General features: G+C 46.2%; 1 protein-coding gene across 1 annotated transcript; it reads right to left on the bottom strand.

Annotated features, from left to right (window-relative positions):
• Positions 1-263: 263 nt before the first annotated feature.
• E2F4 (E2F transcription factor 4) lies at positions 264-17,114 on the bottom strand. Its single transcript, XM_083515092.1, has 10 exons — positions 16,780-17,114; positions 12,684-12,793; positions 11,467-11,628; positions 10,153-10,196; positions 9,287-9,348; positions 8,440-8,728; positions 5,472-5,663; positions 4,231-4,278; positions 3,508-3,552; positions 264-2,515 (listed from the first exon to the last, which is right to left on the bottom strand). The coding sequence occupies exons 1-10, from the start codon at positions 16,906-16,908 to the stop codon at positions 2,400-2,402; spliced, it is 1,197 nt and encodes a 398-aa protein (XP_083371218.1). The 5' UTR covers positions 16,909-17,114; the 3' UTR covers positions 264-2,399.
• Between the last annotated feature and the right edge of the window lie 118 nt (positions 17,115-17,232).

Here is a 17,232-nt window from a genome sequence, read left to right as displayed (position 1 = left end):
ATGGGAGGTGTAAACCAACATCTGGAGGGGCAAATATTAGCCACACATGATTTATAGCCTAATCTGAGACTGGAGGAGACTATTTGAAAAAGAAACCAAGAGAGGCAGTTGTTGCTTCTTTTCCAGACGCTCCGTGCAATGGAAATCCTTCTTTAGCATTAGAATCTCTTTAAACTCTGCCTTGCAATACGATTGCCTCACAGCATCAGCCAGGCTGCAGAGGGCATGAAATGGCTTGTTCCAACATGCTGACAGGAGACAGCTTTGGAAAGGTTTTGTTTATTCACTCAAAAAAACAAAAACTGTACAAATATTACAGGCAAGTCTCTTGCTGCAAAAAGTATAAAAATAATCTTTATATATGAATCAAAGTTCATTTCCACCCCCCTTCCCATTGTACATTTTCTTTAGGTATCTTTTCCAGGACGTCATCTAAAGAGAAGGCAAGAAATTTATAGCAAAGGGAAGTGACGGTTCAGCTGCTAAACAGATCCCTCCCAAAGACACAGAGAAGCCCCTGAGCCTATTGGAGAGGAAGAAATGGGACACACCTCTGGGCTTCCTAGAGCATCTGTGCAATGCAGGAACTGCTCTGGAAACAGAGACATGCAGGCCAGGAAGGTGTCCTCACAGGTGCCTAAGCACATGGGTAGCCCTCCAGGTGTGGCTAGACTACAACTCCCAAAGCTCCCTGACCATGTGGGCTGGGACTGATGGGAGTTGGAGTACAACATCTGGAGGACACCACGTTGCCCATCCCTGCTAAACAGGACACCAGAGGCTTCTCTAAACACTAAGCATCTGGAAGCAGAGTATTAACAAGTTCCCACTCTGGAAAGGATGCCGAGGAATTGTAGGGCTGTATATTCCATACAGAGGGAAGTATCGGCTGCACCACTTACACCCTTGTGGCCACTCTTAGGAAGCAGGACAGGGCAGCCAGCTTAAACTAGCTCTTGCTGGCCAAAAGCTACCACATGACAACACAAACATTCCCTGATTTAATATGGGCGGCTTAGTGGTGAGTGTGCTTAGGGCTGCAGGTCTAAATCCCACTGAAATCAAACTCTTCACCCAAGCAGCAGTTTTTAAGGTTAGGGTGCAAGGCAGCACCACCTTCATATTCAGTGCCTGCGGCCAAGAACTGTGCAAAGGTTACGGGCCAGGGAGCGTGAGTTAGGGGCTGGCATCTGGTGAAAGCACAGCTGCAGACTGGAGAGCAACACTGCGGTTACGGGAAAGAGGTCGAGAAGTGCAAAGGAGTCATAGGAGGAGGTTCACCAACCCAGATCCTCACGGGTGCAGGTGGGGAGGTGAGCAATACTCAGTGTTGGAAGGTGGGGAAGATGTGTCGCGTACAGACTCTGGGAGAGAAGATAAGCTGCACGGATGGGCATCCAAATGAAAGCAGCAATTTGGAAAGGGAAAAATGCAGTAGCTCGAATGCACTCAAAAAAAGCCCACCTTCAGCACTGACCGAGGTTATTGAAATAAATCACCCAGACTTGGCCCCTTCCCTCAATCCAAGCCCCTCCATCTTGGGCTCTCACTGTCGAGCTCAGGGCCTTGCATTGCAGGCAATCCCAGCCAAGCTTCCCCATCCCTAAACAACTTGGCTGTTGGGGAGGGGGCAATTTGTTTCTCCATCCTGACTCTTTGGAGGAAAAGTGACTGTGCAAAACTGGCACCTCTACACGGCTAAAGGAGAAGAACTGGACATGTTTCGGCTTGCAAGACCGAGTGATCGTCGTGCTCTCAAAGTGAAACAGAAGCGGCTGAAACTCGGGAAGAAGTTTCTGAGCACCTTCCATACATAAAATGGATCCAAGGCAGGGTTGACAAGGCGTCGCTTCCCCCTCTCCCCCTCGTTCCTTGTGTCAAAGTGTGTAGTTGCCAGAGAGAGAAAAGGAAATGAGCACCTCTGAAATACATAGAGACAAGCTATAAAGACAAGGCAGCATGAGCCTTCCCTGCCCCTGTTGTTCAGCCCTCCTATTCTCTCCAGAAAGTGCCACCAGGAGTGTAGGGGAGCCAAGCCAGGCTTGCAGACCCAAGGAAGCTCTTCTGCTGTTCAGGAAGAATTGACCGCAGGCCGCTGGGAAGGAGGCCTCAGATCTAGTGAAAGGACAGCCAAAAATGGAGCAAGAGGGAAACCAGGGGACTGCCTTGTGCAACATAGGAAAGGAAGAAAAGAAGCCAGGAAAGGGAGCTGCTGCTCCTGCTGCTGCTTGGTCCGCAAGTCCATCCCTGTTGATCTTCAGTCAAGACCAGAGCAGCCAAGTGTGTCACTCGAGCACTATAGCAGAAAAGGAATCCAAAAAAACACCAGGTTTTTCCAAGGACTGGTTTGTTTGTTTTTTAAAAAACACGTATCCTAAAGTCCATCCATATGCCAGGAGTCAGAGGTTGAGGATAGGCACATCGAAAAGGTCGCACACCCCTTCGCTCTCATCCAGGTTGTAGATGTAGTCGTGGTCACCAGGAGGCGGGGAGAGACGGAGCAAAGGAGCAAATACTGTTGAAGGGAAAGGAGTACAGTCAGGCTGTGTCTGGCTCACTGTGCTTGTATGCTGGCCCTTTGGCAACAAAAACCAGGGTAAGGCCCCTCCCACATGCCTCCCTGCCCTGCATGCTTTACCAAAAGAAGAAGATCTTAGAAGACCCAAGGAACAGATTGCCCATGTCAAGTTGTAGCTTGACCCTCAGGACTCACCATTAAACCCAACCTTGAAACATGGGACCCTGCTTTAACTTTAGAACCTATAAGCTCCTTTGCTCTTCTATGCCTCTTTTAGGGCACACAAAAAAACTGCAGATATACCAATGCCACATTTACTCCTTCTCTCTGAGGAAGTGTAGCTGCAGGGTGGGGAAAGAAGAGCAACTGGTGGGGTTAAGGACCCACAACAGGAAGTGCTTAGTATCTTCAACCATCTACAAATCCCCGGATTTTGGGGGATGGAGGAACAACCATGGCAATTAAACTACTACAGAACCAACATGTGTGTTGTTGTTGTTATTTTTAAAAAGGGGGGCAGCAAAGATAAACATATGCTTTATGTTTTGTGGCGGGTGGAGGGGACAGTTAAAACAAAAATAAGAAGTGCAACTTTAGGTCACTTCTTGTGGATCTCAACCACTTAGCTTGTGGATCCTAACCAGTTAGTCCAGATATGGAGAACCTTTGGCCCTCTAGATGTTGTTGTACTACAACTCCCATCAGCCCCAGTAAGCATGGCCGATGGCCAGTGATGATGGGAGTTGTAATTCAGCAACATCAGGAGTACAAGAGGTCCAAATGATGTCCTGCTTGTAAACAGACCCACACCTGTGTTAGTTTGAGACCAGTGTGCATTAGCCTACTCAGTTGATTACAGTTCAGCTGAGCTTTACCATTTGCTTACAGTTCAACTGGACCAACTCAATTTCCTATACCCTAACTTTCTAGCCTTACCCAAACCCATCTCCACCCCAAAACTGGGAAATAGCAAAAGGCTTAATCCTTACCATCAGATGACATTAGTTCTTCGAGCAGCTCAGAATTCATGCATTCTGTGTGAAGAAAGAGTTGCATTACAACCACACACTCTGCTTTGGGATTCTACAGTAGAATATTCTGTATCATTTCAAACAAAGGCTCAGGTATGTCAGTTTCGAATACACTCCCATGATAAAGAAGCCAGCTTTGGCTTTGATGGATGTTAACTACCTGGATGTTAACTGTAAAAAGAAGCAGTCAGTTGCACACCCCAACTGTGTATTTATAATACATTCAACACATGACTTTCCCCCAAAGAATCATGGGAACTATAGTTCACCCCTACAGATCTACAATTCCCATTATTCTTGGGGTAAGTGTTGGATGCCCAGGGAGAAATGTTATATTCCAGATGACCCAAACAGATCAATGAGGCCTAAAGGAACTGCTTATGAACAGATGCCAGCTTGCGCTGCAGCAAGTAATGCTGTACAAGATAAAGCGATAGCCACAGGCACCCTAGTTTCACAGCAAGGGCAGTGTCACTACCACAGCATGAATATCCCTGAGCTAGCTGTTATCTCACATGTATCCAGCAGAGGGCCACTCTGCCATGATATTTGCTTTCTCCAAACTGAGTATAGTAAGGGCCTCTGAAAACATGGGAGAAAATGCGAGATCAAGCAGGTTCAGAGGTCCCTCACGTTGCCCCAGAAAAGTGAAACAAATATGGTTCTGCTGAAGCAACGCACCTCTTGTTGGATCAAACATCTCCGAAAGCTCTTTGGGAAGTTCCGGTACTGAAAAACAGAAGAGACGGCTCTGGTTTCCATGCTGCTCCAGTAATGTCCAAAGTGCAGTAACCTATACAGGATGCTCTCCCCTGTTTGATAGCCTCTGTTCACAAGCAGAGTCCCCCCCCCCCACACACACTACCAACACCTGCCATAATATTTGGTGGAAGCCCACTGTTGCTAGACAGTTCCACTATAGATGGTTGTGAAGCTTGATGGTACATCTACACTGTGGGCTTAAGGAGGGCTCAGTTTGGAAGCAATGCTAAAGGGCTGCCTATGCAAATCCATCTGCTCCAACCTCAGGTGCATGATCTCCTGCAACACACACCAGGAAGAGGGGCTCAGAAGCACCAGATCTTACTTGTCCAGAGTATGTTGCTACTTACAACCCAGGAACAAATGTTAATTTAAGCTATGGTTTTATTTGTACAGTACAAGCCAGGATCAGAAGCTAGGGCTTTAGCTTTGCTCATTTAAATAAACAATATTTTAAACCAGCCACAGTTTGTCCTTGCTGGATGCAGCAACTGAAAGTTAGCTTCAGCCAGAAAACTGATGCTTCCCATTTGCCCTTCGCAACCACTCCAAAAAGCTACAGTTGAGCGTTGTCTGTGAACCAGGCCTCAAAGAATCATGGAAACTGTAGTAGCTAGTAATGTCTGAAAACACTCATTCCCACACAACTAAAGATCCTAGGATTCCTTGTAGGAAGCCACGAACATGAAAAAAGTACAAAAACCAACATAAATATCCTGCCCACAACCCTGCCTACCAGTATTTTAGAAATCCCATTTCATTGCCCGCTCCGATACAGCATTATGTTGGGGTTTTCTTTAATATGCACTGCATGCTCCCAAAGAGAGACTTGTGACATCAGCTGATTGAAAGGTGAGGAGCTCCACCCACCTTGCAAAAGTGGCCTGTGACAGGGGGAGGGGAGGTCAATCTGGCCTGCTGGCCACATCCAGTTCTCCACCCTTGTTGCACATGGCAAAGCAGATGCTTTGCTATTCAATAATAATTTTTAAAAAACCACAGGCACACAAACATTGTGTCACCACAGACTTTTAACCAGAATATGGCCTAGCAACCTTACAAAGCTGCTCCAGTTTCTGGAAAAAGAGGGACTTGGCACCATGCCCATTTGGGAACACAGGAACCCCCAACCCAAAAGGTAGCAACCAAAGAATTCTCACTTTCTGTGGGGTCTGGCTTGATTGGCTCAAAGGAGGTGGAGGGACTGGGCAGGATGGAGCTGCTGTCCAGCAAGGCCGAGGATTGGAGGGGCTGCGTGTCCAGCCCAGTAGGAGGGCTGGCTGGTGCTGTTGAGGGGGCAAGTGGGTCCAGCTCCCCACTGCTTCTCGATTCTGCCGTTGAGACACCACTATCTGCAAAGGTGTAAGACATAGATGGCGACAATTTTGCAACATTTCATGGATTGCACACTGAATAGGACATGACACTCATCCACCAAACTTCAGGGCAGTACGGTGTTGCATTAAATGCCCACAGGCACCCCCTAAGCCTTATAAATACGCCACAGAAAAGTTACTAGCCTTCATAGGTCATTGATTAGAACTTTTCTCCTCAACATGCCTTTTCCCACATGAAGGGGGTGAATTTTCAAATATCCAAAAGCATTCTGTTACGCCATCCGCCATTCTCCAGACAGATGCACTACAGGCCAGATGCAACTTAGCCAACATGAACAGTATCGCAATGATGTAAGAATTAGAGGCCCAGGGTGTAGATTTTTAAAACATTCCAATATTAATTGTATGGCTAGCATGTACTAGACTTGATTCTCTGTGTTTGCATTTTATGACTCCCATGCTGCATTCCTTTTCTATCTGACCCTGAAAGTGGCACAAATGGCCCTCCAGGATGTTATTCTAAATCTATCATGAGTTAGGACCAGAATGTAAAATCAGCTATCCTTGAAGCTTCCCCAAGGAAAGTGAGATAAAGGAAGGAATGTCAACAACCTGATGAAGGGCTGCTTGCCAGGGGAACAGTGATAGAAATGCTACATTTGAGACCATATGGCCTGGGCACTCTTGGGGCACCCCAAGCTGATTGTGGGGGTCAAGGTACCGGTATGGAGCCATGCGTGTTTTGCTTCTCATGATCTGCAACTTTTCCTGATGTATGTAGAAGGATGTTGATGTTTTAAGAACGTTTAGGTGTGTTATGACTCTTTTGTGTCCTGTGTGTATAAAACCCTTGTTCTAATTCTCTTAGTGGCAGGTGACTTCTTAACTAACTAGTGGTTCAGCTAGAGAACAACCACTTAAGTTGAGCTCTGTCTTATTGCTACAGTAAATGCTGACTTCCTAACTGGGTGCTGGGCTTGAATTATTTCCTTGGTTCCGTGTTTTATTTACCCTCGCCTGGCTGAGAGCAAGGTGGTGTAGAAGTAAATTCTTACCACAGTAAAAACCTATTATGCAACTTTTTAAAAAAACAAAACAGCTATACTTTTTATTAAAACCTAACTGGGAAGATACAGCTTTCCCAAAGAGTCAACCTGTAAACAGTTATCAAAGTTAGGTGCGAGGTTAGACAAAAAAAACCAAGCCACTGCCTTAACAATTCAACACACATTCCAGGAGTGAAGAGTGGTAGACCGCAATATAATCCTCGAGAGAGAACACACATACACACAAACAAATGCACAAGGCAAAGCAAATATTTGTCTCAGGCAGACCTGCCACAGAAAAAACTTGCCCTTTTCTGATGCACTTGCAGGAGGCAGATTGTTAAACTGGTATGTAAGCCATATATGGGGAACCTGTGGCCTTTCAGGTATTTTTGTAGTACTATCGGGCATGCTGGCTGTGGCTGTGTCCAACAACTTCTCTTTTGGAGGGCCACAGGTTCCCCATCCCTGATACATGGAGTATGTACACACACGATATCAAGTTTAAGGAAGGAAGGATGTGTAGAAGGGAAACTTGGGAGTGTAGTGGGGGGGAAGGACTGGTTTTCTCTCTTTCCCAACAATGGAATAGTAGAGAAAACAGCTGTCAATACTTGATTGGGTTTCTGAATGTATAAGAAGTGTTGTAGATCCAGTTCTCCTGAATCAATTACGAGCCAGGCACCTAACATGAGGATGTTTAGTCGCCTACTGAATACGGGCTTTTTAAAAGGAAATCTTACCCCAAGGTGTAAGCCAGACGTTTATGGAAGATCAATTTTATATTTGATAAAATAGTACTGTTGTTTTTCAGAGTCTGTATGGATGGTTTTATTGTTTGAGTTTGCTAAATTGATTTTACTGTTCTTTGAGCTTGTGTTTCTGTGTTTCATTCTCAGTGTACACCACTTTAATGGCAGCCTATTTAATAATTTGTTTAATGAAATAAATACATTAAGACTAGTGATGATTACAACGAATGGATGTTATATGCTTTCCATATCTTAATTTGGGATAAGAAATATAGTAACTACATATATGAAAGAAAGTGCTGTTTCAGAACTAGAAAAAAGGAATGTGTTACTGGCTTACAATAATTGTATGTACTGAAAATTATGTAAGATAATTTACATACAACTATAACTTTTAAACATGATGGGAAAAGCTGGTACAGTCCACTGTAAATATATTATTCCAGTTTGAGACCCAAGCACTTTGCAGCTGACTGGCTGTACTGCTTTCCAGAGTTCAAACTAATTTACACTAAAGCAAATAAACAAAAAGCCAAACAATTATAAAATCACAAGGAGGCTATACATATGACGGAAAAGACTCAGAAAATTTAAATTCTCCTTTAAGGTTTGATGAAATAGGAAGGTTTTACAGCATTTGTGGGAAACCTGTGGCCCTCCAAATGTTGCTGAACTCCAGCTCCTATCAGCTCCAACCAGTGTGGCCCATGGTTAGGGAAGATGAGAGCTGCAGCCTGACTATATCTGGAGGGCTACAGGACCCCCAGTCCAGTTTGGGTGCCGTTTTGAAAAGGGACAGTGATGTTGGAGGTTTCCTAACCTTGCCTAGGCCAGGTTCCAAAGTTCTCAGGTGACTGCTGAAGAAGGCAGGCCTCTGGCCATGTCTGCCCACGCCTTTCATCTGGAAGAGGCTGACAGCAAGGCCAAGTGACTCGACTTCAGTGTCATATTCGAGAGAGGTTACCGAGAAGGGAAAGCTCCTCTGCGACTCACCTGTGGCGCTGGCTGCTTTCTGCCCAGCAGAGACCTGGTCTTGTGTGCTGTTGGGAACGGGCGCAGAAGGGTGTGTACCACTGGGAAGAGATGCTTCTTGGAAGTGGGCAACAGGTGGTCTCTGTGCCTTAGAGAGTGTGACTGGCTGACACTGAATGAGGTCTTCCGGGGGAGGCACAGGTAGTACCACTGGAGGAGAGCTCCAGGCGTCTTTATTTACGAGCAGGACATCAATTGGACCGCTTGTGCTTTTCAGGTGGATCTGGTATTTCTTCTGACCATTTAAGCCCTAAAGAAAGGGAGAGAGATTGCTGCAAGGTAAGGCACCCAAGCCAGCGCAGTGATGCATCTATGTGTGTAAAGGACTGTATCCAATATAGCATTAAGTTACTTAGACTCATAGAACTGTAGGTGGAAGGCACTCCGGGGGTCATCTAGTTCAACCCCCTGCAGCGCAGGAATCTCAACAATCTTAGCAGGATACTTGTTTCACTGGTAAAATGTTTTGTGCCAGATGAATGTTGTTGTGCAAGAAAATGTGAAATGAAAGCGCCTTCACAACTTGCAGCCAGCATCAACCTGCAATGCGAGATGCTGCTGACTGTTCCAAGGGCCACCAGCTCCTTGAGGTTTCAGCCACAGGTTTTCCCCTGCCCAACCACATTTTAACTGGAAATGCTCGGGATTAAACCTGGGAGCTCCTGCAGGCAAAACATGAGCTATGGTGGCACCAACAGGAGCCCAACACCACCAGGAGGGCCAAAGTCTAGCAATCCCTCATATAAGGCTTCCACCGTTGCCTCTTTGCAACCAGGGACCATTCCTTTGTTACCCACATGCCACCTACCTCAGGGACAGGAACCTCTAACTGAGTACCCGATGGGGCTCGGATGGCTAGCAGTGTGTCACCTGGAACAAGAGAGCAAACACAGCATTTACTAATCTGATCTAGGTGCAGAATGGAGCAGCGGGCCGTTGCAAGCCAAGACGCACACTCTTTCTTTCCCTTTCCTCTTTTTTCACCTCTTCCCTCAAGAGATGGGAGACCTGTGGCCCTCCAGATGTTGCTAGATTCCAACTCCCATCAGCCTCACAAGGTTGGCCAATGGCCAGGGATGATGGAAGTCATAGTTCAGCCACATCAGCAGGGACAACACTTCCCCATCCATGCTTTACATGGTCTGCAAACCTTTAACGCAGCCAGTAATATTGGCAGGAAAAAAGGACATCTCCCAGACTTCCGTACAGTTCTTAGATACAGAAGGGCAGTGCGAGTATTTGTGTGTTGCTTTTTTTAAAGGGTGCTTGTATTTTTTCAGAGCAAAAGGCCATTTCATTCACAATATTTATCTGGCTAATGCTAGTAGACCTAAGTGACTAAAGCAAGGTAATGGCAAAACAGAGTATACATGAATGGAATCCAGCCTGGGTAGTAAGACAAGGGCTACTGCACTTTCTGAGAGCTGTGAAAGTTTGCCTGATTTCTAAGAAAAACAGGCTCTAAACTCTGGAACTCTTGCCCAACTCAGTTCATTTGTTCCTTGAGCAAGGAGTGGGGTCCCCAACGTTGCTGTGCTCCCCCACCCACCGGCATAGTCAATGATCAGAGATGATCGGCGTTGTAGCCCAATAACACCTGGAGAGCACCAGGCCAAGGAAAAGATGCAGCATACAGGAGGGGAATCTAGCTAGGATACACCACCACATCCTCACCTGGAAAGCACTTGCAGAGGTCCTCATCAGTCACATAGGCTAACGTTCCTGAAGTTAAGGGAAAAACCCAGATGCATCCAGAAACAATGAGATCATTGGACAAAGGAACACTTCAAGATGTTTAGGGGAATTGGAAGAAACAAGTGAACAACAGATCTAGTGATCAGTCGGTGCTGCAGAAAACGCTGGTCAGAATGTGTCCTATGTGCCCCACCTACTGGGTGCATCTCTACAAAAGCAGCAGCAGAGGACGACATTTTAGATCTGATACATTTTCTTAAGAAGTCAACACTTTTTAAGCTCCACCCACCCACCTGTACTATAAAGTAGTTTCACACAACAGTGAATAGTTATGGCTTTCCCCCGAAGAATCCTGGGAACTGTAGTTTGTTAAGGGTGATTAGAACTGCAAGGGAACCCATATTCCCCTCACACAGCTACAGTTCCCAGAGGTCCTAGGGAAGAGGGACTAAACCACTCTGGAAATTATAGCTCTGTAGGAGGGAAAGAGGTCTCTTAATAATTCTCAGCACCCTTTACAAAATACAGTTCCAAGATTCTTTTGGGAAACCAGTAACTGTTAGAAGGGGTATGAAACTGCTTTAAATGTGTAGTGCAGGTGGAGCCTTAGTAGAGTCTTGTGGCAGCTTAAAGACTTAACAAATGAACTGTGGCACATGAGCCTTTGTGGACCACAGTCTACTTCATTAAGTGGATTTCATGAAAGTTTATGACACAATAAGTTTCAAGGAGCCAAAAGACTCTGTTGCTTTTGCAGCTGTATTTCTGCAAAAAGAACAAAACAAAACCCACTCCCAAGAAAGGAATATGATAGATTAAAGAAAAGTGATATCAACGCGATGATGGCAGGGGAGTGGGGATGAATGATGTGGAGAGAGAAATTATTTCCATTTTCTCAAAAAGAGATCTGGGATAAGGCAGTTGAGTTGTTGGTGCTGTTTTGGTATTCTTAGCATTTCATCCAGGGACAGATAGATGCAAACACACACACACACACACACACACACACACACACACAGTCACTATCTCACCATAGATGTCTCGCTGGCCAATGCTGTGGACATGACCCAGCAAGAAGACTGAAATTTCTGTATCCTGCACAGGGTGGCAAGTGATTTGAAATTAAAGAGTTGTGCCAGCACTACAGGATTGGTGTCACTGCCTTCAAGTCCTGGAAAGTAATGTTTTCCTTCCGCCATCCTAGAAGGATCATCTTGGAACAAGCATTGGAAACTCGAAATGAAAGGGGGAGGAGAAGGAGGAAAAAGGACTACGGTGCACTCAGAAGGATATCGGCTGTTTTGTACATCGTCCGTCACATTTTTGATGCTTTGCTGCACCCACATCTTTTGCTGCTCCAGCTCCCGCTCCCGCTGCTCCAGGTCCTCAATCTCTGCCTTCAGCTCTATCAGCTTGTGGGCAATTTCACGGGTGTTGCAGCCAGGACCTACTCCTCTGGAGGGAAGGAGAATTGGAAGCAAGAAAAATGAGAGAGGCCACCTCTTGCAGAGCTTCCCTAGATGGCATGAGCTATCAGAGACATTGCCATCGCAACTGCAAAATACCGCCCCAAACCCACAGGATTGTTCAGTCGCGCTGAGCACAAACTATTCCTCCCTTTGTTTCCAAGCCCAAACCTTCCAGAGAGGAATTGACAGCCCTTCAGATATTATGTCACTATCCAGTATGGTGCTGTGGTTAGTGTGCAGGACTAGGATCTGGGAGACCAGGGTTCAAATCGCCACAGGGCCATGAATCTCACTGTCTGACCTGGGGCCAGTCACTGCCTCTCAGCCTAACCAACCTCACAGGGTTGTTGTAGGGATTAAATGAAGAATGGGGAGAAACCTTGTGCACCATCTTCAGCTCCTTGGAGAAAAAGGTGGGCTATAAATGCAATAAATAATAATAATAAAATATTCAAAGATCTCCTTCCACCAACACAGTTCCCTTGGAAGAAGGTTCCTCCAAACTTCAGTCATGTTTTTATTCCCAAATAGTATATCATGTCATTAGGTTTTAGGTGAGGTACATTTTTATAAGTTTGAACCTATAAATGCTATACTGCCAACATCAAGGGGGAAATATCATGGCAGCAAACAGCATAAAATAAATTTATATTCATAAAACAATTATAAAACACATCCCAAATTAGTGTATCTGCTTAATACATCAAACATAACTGGATCACTGCTCAGGAAAAGCAAATGCAAACAGATGAGTTTAAGCAGGCACCTAAATCCCAATACTGTGGGTGCTTGCAACTCCCCTTACAACTCAATTTCATAAGCTATTTCCCTGCTATTTGTGACCACTCAGCAAACAGGAGAACAGCATGACCATTGGTGAAGCTTATTCAAAACTGCCTTAAATGCTGCACTCAGGACACAGTCAACTACTCAAATGCAAGCTGTGACTGTGCCACACTCCTCAAATGCAACTGCCCCCCATGCATCACTGAGAACAGAGCCTAGTTTCACCAATCCTTGCTCCAATTCACGGGCACTTACTTCCACTGTATGCTGTTCTTGGACTTCTTCTCAATCAGCCCTATGCCCTCAAGGACATTTGTGATGTCATAAATGCGCCGCTTCTGCCGCACTGCCAAGGTATCTGCTGCCTGTGTAGGAAACCCAAAACATTATCATGCCCTGTTCACAAAGGCCTGAGCCACTCAGAGAATAGCAGGAAGCTGGCAAAACAAAGAAAACCTCCAGCCACTTTGTCAGTTATACATAGGAACATGCATGGACTCAGTTTTTTCTGTCTTGGGTTTGGGAGAGGAACCATTAATTAAATCTCTTTGCCTCCCACATGTTCCATTTCAGGGGGTTAGTTTATAAACAAAACAGAAGTTCAGCATGAGAAGCTGCAACCCATCTGCGATCCTGGGGTTCCTTCCAAGTGGCCCCAAAGACTGCCTGATGTCATGGCACATCCGAGGGAACAAATCCCACCTTTCATGGCAGAGAAGCGTATATGTGTGGCATTGCTTTCTCTGATACACTGCCACACACAGAGACAACATGGTGTAGTGGCTAGAGAACTGGGTGAGGAATCCAAATCTGCACTCAGCCATAAAGCCTTGCTTGGAGCAGTCACTCTCTCAACCTAATCCTATCTAGCCAAGTTATTGTGAATGGGAGACGGGAGAGGGAAACATGTAAATTGTCTTGGGCTCCCTGCAGGAAGAACAGGATAATGTAATATCATCATCATCATGATAATAATATTGCAAACCCAAAATCTGTAACATATAAAAGATGATTTCCTATTTATTACATGAAAGGGTTTATATATATCCACTGTTCAGAACATCAATGAACAGTGATGTGGATTATCAGTACCCAGTGTAAGAACCAAACTCTCTATATCCTGTTTAGGCAGTATCGCTGCAGGGCAGCTGGGTTGTATTCTGTGACTTTTCTGGATCCTCAGCTTCACCAAATGTATAGCATGCATAAACAGGTAATGCCTGGAAGCATATCCAGCAGTAAGATGCAATAGAGGGGGAAAATCAAAATCCCCCATATTATTCTTGCATAAAATGTGTTAACAAATGCCTGATGTGTTAACAAAGATTTTGTAGATACCAAGATGCCCTTTTCTCAAGGTAAAGGTGAAAAGGTTTAGAGAGATTAGAGCACTTACTATTAGAAAGCAGGTTCTAGAGAAATTAAGGGGACTCGTAACTTCACCCAGATATAAAAATATTCAGATGTCTTTCAGTCACACAATGCTGGGAGCACAAATGGATCAAAGGGAGTTGTGTAAGAGCAGCTTATGCTATGTGTCCATGTAATCTGGTATTGTCTGCTCTCATTGGCAGCAGCTCACATTACCTGCCGTTAGATTTTATTTTAATCTTCAAATGCCAGCGATTGAACTCTGAACCTTCTGCACACAAAACATGTGCTCTACCACTGAGCTATGGTCAGCAACATGCAGCACAGTTCATGTTTGTTAGATATATAAGTGCAACTTTGTCATTCGCAAGAACAGTATGACTACTACATAAGAACAACCCTGCTGGGTAAGACCAAAAGCCCACCATCCTGTTCTCACAGCAGCCAGCCAGATGGTCATGGGAAGCCTGCAGGGAGGCCATGAGTGCAATAACACTCTGTTCCCCAGCAACTGGTATTCAGAGAAATACAATTCTTCAATACTGGAGGTAGTACACATCCATCATGACTAATAGCCATTGATTGGTACATGCCAGGAATAAGCTAGAGACAGATATAATCATTACACCTTTCTTATGGACTTCCCCAGGGTATCCATCTTGCTTAACCATCTGGATTACAAGTCCAGCTAAATCTTCCCATACATTCTGCAGCAGACCTTAAAGCCTTCAAGAAGTTGGAAAGGATGACTCTGGCATGAAGTTGCCAAATTAGATTTCACTGCCAAACTTGACACTAGGGAACTTGGCCTCAATAAACCACCTGGGAAGAGAAAGCCACTGTCCCTTGCAGTGTTTACCGAGACGATCAATTCAGCTATGCCTATTCATCACAAGTAACTTCTAACTAAGAGTGGGTCACAAGGATGCTTCTTGTACCTGATCTTTGTTGACCAGAGCCTGTTTTCACTTGTGTTGTGCAAATTATGACACTTACCACAATCTCTTCCATTTCTCAACTTCATAGAAACATCGTTATCTCCTTACTCAGGGTATGCATATCCACCCATTTACCTGACTATTTCATACTTCTAATAGACTCTGACTCAGAAAAGCTTCCAACACAGTAAATAAGCCTTTAAAGTGACCATGGACATATGCTGCTGCTAGCATACTCTGCATGAAAAAGAAGTCAGGTTCAATCTCCAAGTAGGGATAGGAAAGACCCTGGATTGTACACAAGTTCTACTCAGAGTAGACCCACTGAAATTAATGGACCTATATTAATAATGCCCATTAATTTCAATGGATCTACTCTGTGTGGTGCTAAACTGTATACAACCCTCTGATCTTAAACCCTGGCAAGCTTTTGCCAGTAATTTAAAGTTTAGATAATATTGAGCTAGGGGGAACAAGGCAGCTTCTTATGTCTGCTCCTCTGGAGTTAGCAAAATACAAGAGCTGCCTTGATGAAAAGTCTCAAGCTGCAACCCTCCTTGCACTTCCGTAGGAGTAAGCACCACCTGAACAGAGGGGGGTTTGCTTTGGTGCAAAGATACACAGACCTATGCTGTCAAAGCCTTCATCAATCACCTTAGACAGGGCTCCAGCAGGGCTCCTTCCCACTGCTGTTCCCTTCCAAACCAAAGGCCCTTAGATGGCCCTGCAGCTTACTGGCCTAGTTCACATAAGAAGCCACATCTGGATTCAGTAACACTACACTAATGCTTTTTTGTTGTTGTTTAAACAGTTTGTGGTTCATAGCATTAAAAGCTTCTTCCTGCCCACTTTTTCTACTCTAGATTTCCCATGTTTGGTCCTAAACCGTTTTGAACTGCAGAGGCATCTGCCTGTTTCCCCATCTGCCTGCATTGCAGTGGAACCAAAAGCAGATTTCAGTTAAGGTTAAGCACTTCAGGCAAGGTTGCGAACACCTGCAGTCCCTTTCACACAGAAGCGACTGTTGCGGTAAAGCAGAAGCTCCTGCAACTGCTGGAGTTCTGCACTGGCAACAAACTGGTCACACCTGTGACTAAGTTATACATATGCAACCAGCTCAGTGTAACACCCCCACCCGCAGAGATCCCTTCATGCACTCCTGCAGTTCATACCCAACATGCAACTCAGCATTATCTCCCCATTTGGCGGATGCTGCACCTTAACGGTCATGCTTCCTTGATATGAGGTGAGGGAGGTCAGAGGAAGAGCTAGCAAACAGGTGGGGAAGCAGTTTGCCCCTAGGGTTTGCTAATTTGGTCTGAGGACCGAGAGAGAGAGAGAGAGAGAGAGAGAGAGAGAGAGAGAGAGAGAAAAGCCCAATTCAAGGCAGAATGTATTAACTGGGATTTTTCCTAACACACACACACACACACACATATCCAATCCTGCATGGGAAGATGGAACGGAGTCAAGAGATCCCAAATGTGGACACACAGCAACAGACTCAAGGTCCAGACAAAAGGAGGTGGTCGGAACAGATACCTAATAGGGCCCTGATCCTTACTTTTCGTGAGCCCGATCCGGCCCCAAGAGGCAAATCCTGCCACCGCCACTCCACGCTGCCTCCTTTCCCTTGTCTATACCATCGGGTGGGCAGAAAGAAATTGAGATCTACCGGTAAGGGTTTCTTAACACAACCCCCCCCCAAAAAAAAACCCACACTAATGGGGCTGTTGTTGAAATAAAGAAAGCTAATCTAAGCGTGAATGGGCTGTGATATCAATACCGCTGTGGTACAGGGAACCCATCCCAGATCCTGGCACCTTGTTCTTACTAGCTGTGTGTGTGTTCAGCTGCCTCTGGCTGGTGAATGGGGGGATTTTGGGGGGAGGAGGGGGAACAAAGTAGATCCAAGAAGCCCTAAGTCTGCCCAGCTGGAGTGCTTCTTGCCCTGATGGGAGCTAGCCATAGCCCACCCCCAGCCATGTTGTGGAAGCAGGACCCCCCCGGCACCCCGTTTCCCCCGCTCTCCTCCTCCTCACCAGCTTGAGGTCGAGCACGCCGTCCTTGGCCTCCTGCAGCAGAGACACGAACTTGGTGGTGAGCAGCCCCAGGCTCTTCTCGTGCCGGCTCGGGGCGCCCCCCGGTGGCTGCGCCGCGGACTCCGCCATCCACGTCCGCCTCAGGCCCTCCGCCGCCGAGGCCGGTGCAGATCCCGGGTCTCCGGTACGGCCCCCGCGCGCTGACCCCTCTGCCGCTTCCGGCCGCCGCAGGGCATGACGGGAGGAGGGAGGCGGAGGGAAGGCTCCATCTTGGGAGAGAGGGCGGAGCGGCGCCACGCTCCCTCCCGCCTCCTTCTGCTCGGCTCCGCCCACCACCACTACTACCACCGGCTTCCCCTCTCGTGCCGTTGTAGCGACCCCTGCTGGCCAATGGCGTGTAAACACTGGTGGCGCCTTGAGGATTCCAAAGGGTTGCGCCTGTGGGGTGTTCGG

This window comes from Podarcis liolepis, assembly GCF_965112155.1.
Source record: "Podarcis liolepis genome assembly, chromosome: 7".
NCBI lineage: Eukaryota > Metazoa > Chordata > Lepidosauria > Squamata > Lacertidae > Podarcis > Podarcis liolepis.
Note: the sequence above shows the minus strand (reverse complement) of the source record. Positions and strands in the feature narration are given on the sequence as shown.

What these genes read in the sequence shown, in the direction of transcription:
- E2F4 (XM_083515092.1), bottom strand. Translation starts at nt 16,908, where the DNA reads ATGGCGGAGTCCGCGGCGCAGCCACCGGGGGGCGCCCCGAGCCGGCAC. An exon ending in AAGAACAGCATACAGTGGAA is followed by an intron (nt 11,629 to 12,683) that starts GTAAGTGCCCGT and finishes CCTTCCCTCCAG; the next exon opens with AGGAGTAGGTCCTGGCTGCA. An exon ending in CAAGCCAGACCCCACAGAAA is followed by an intron (nt 4,279 to 5,471) that starts GTGAGAATTCTT and finishes TCTGTTTTTCAG; the next exon opens with TACCGGAACTTCCCAAAGAG.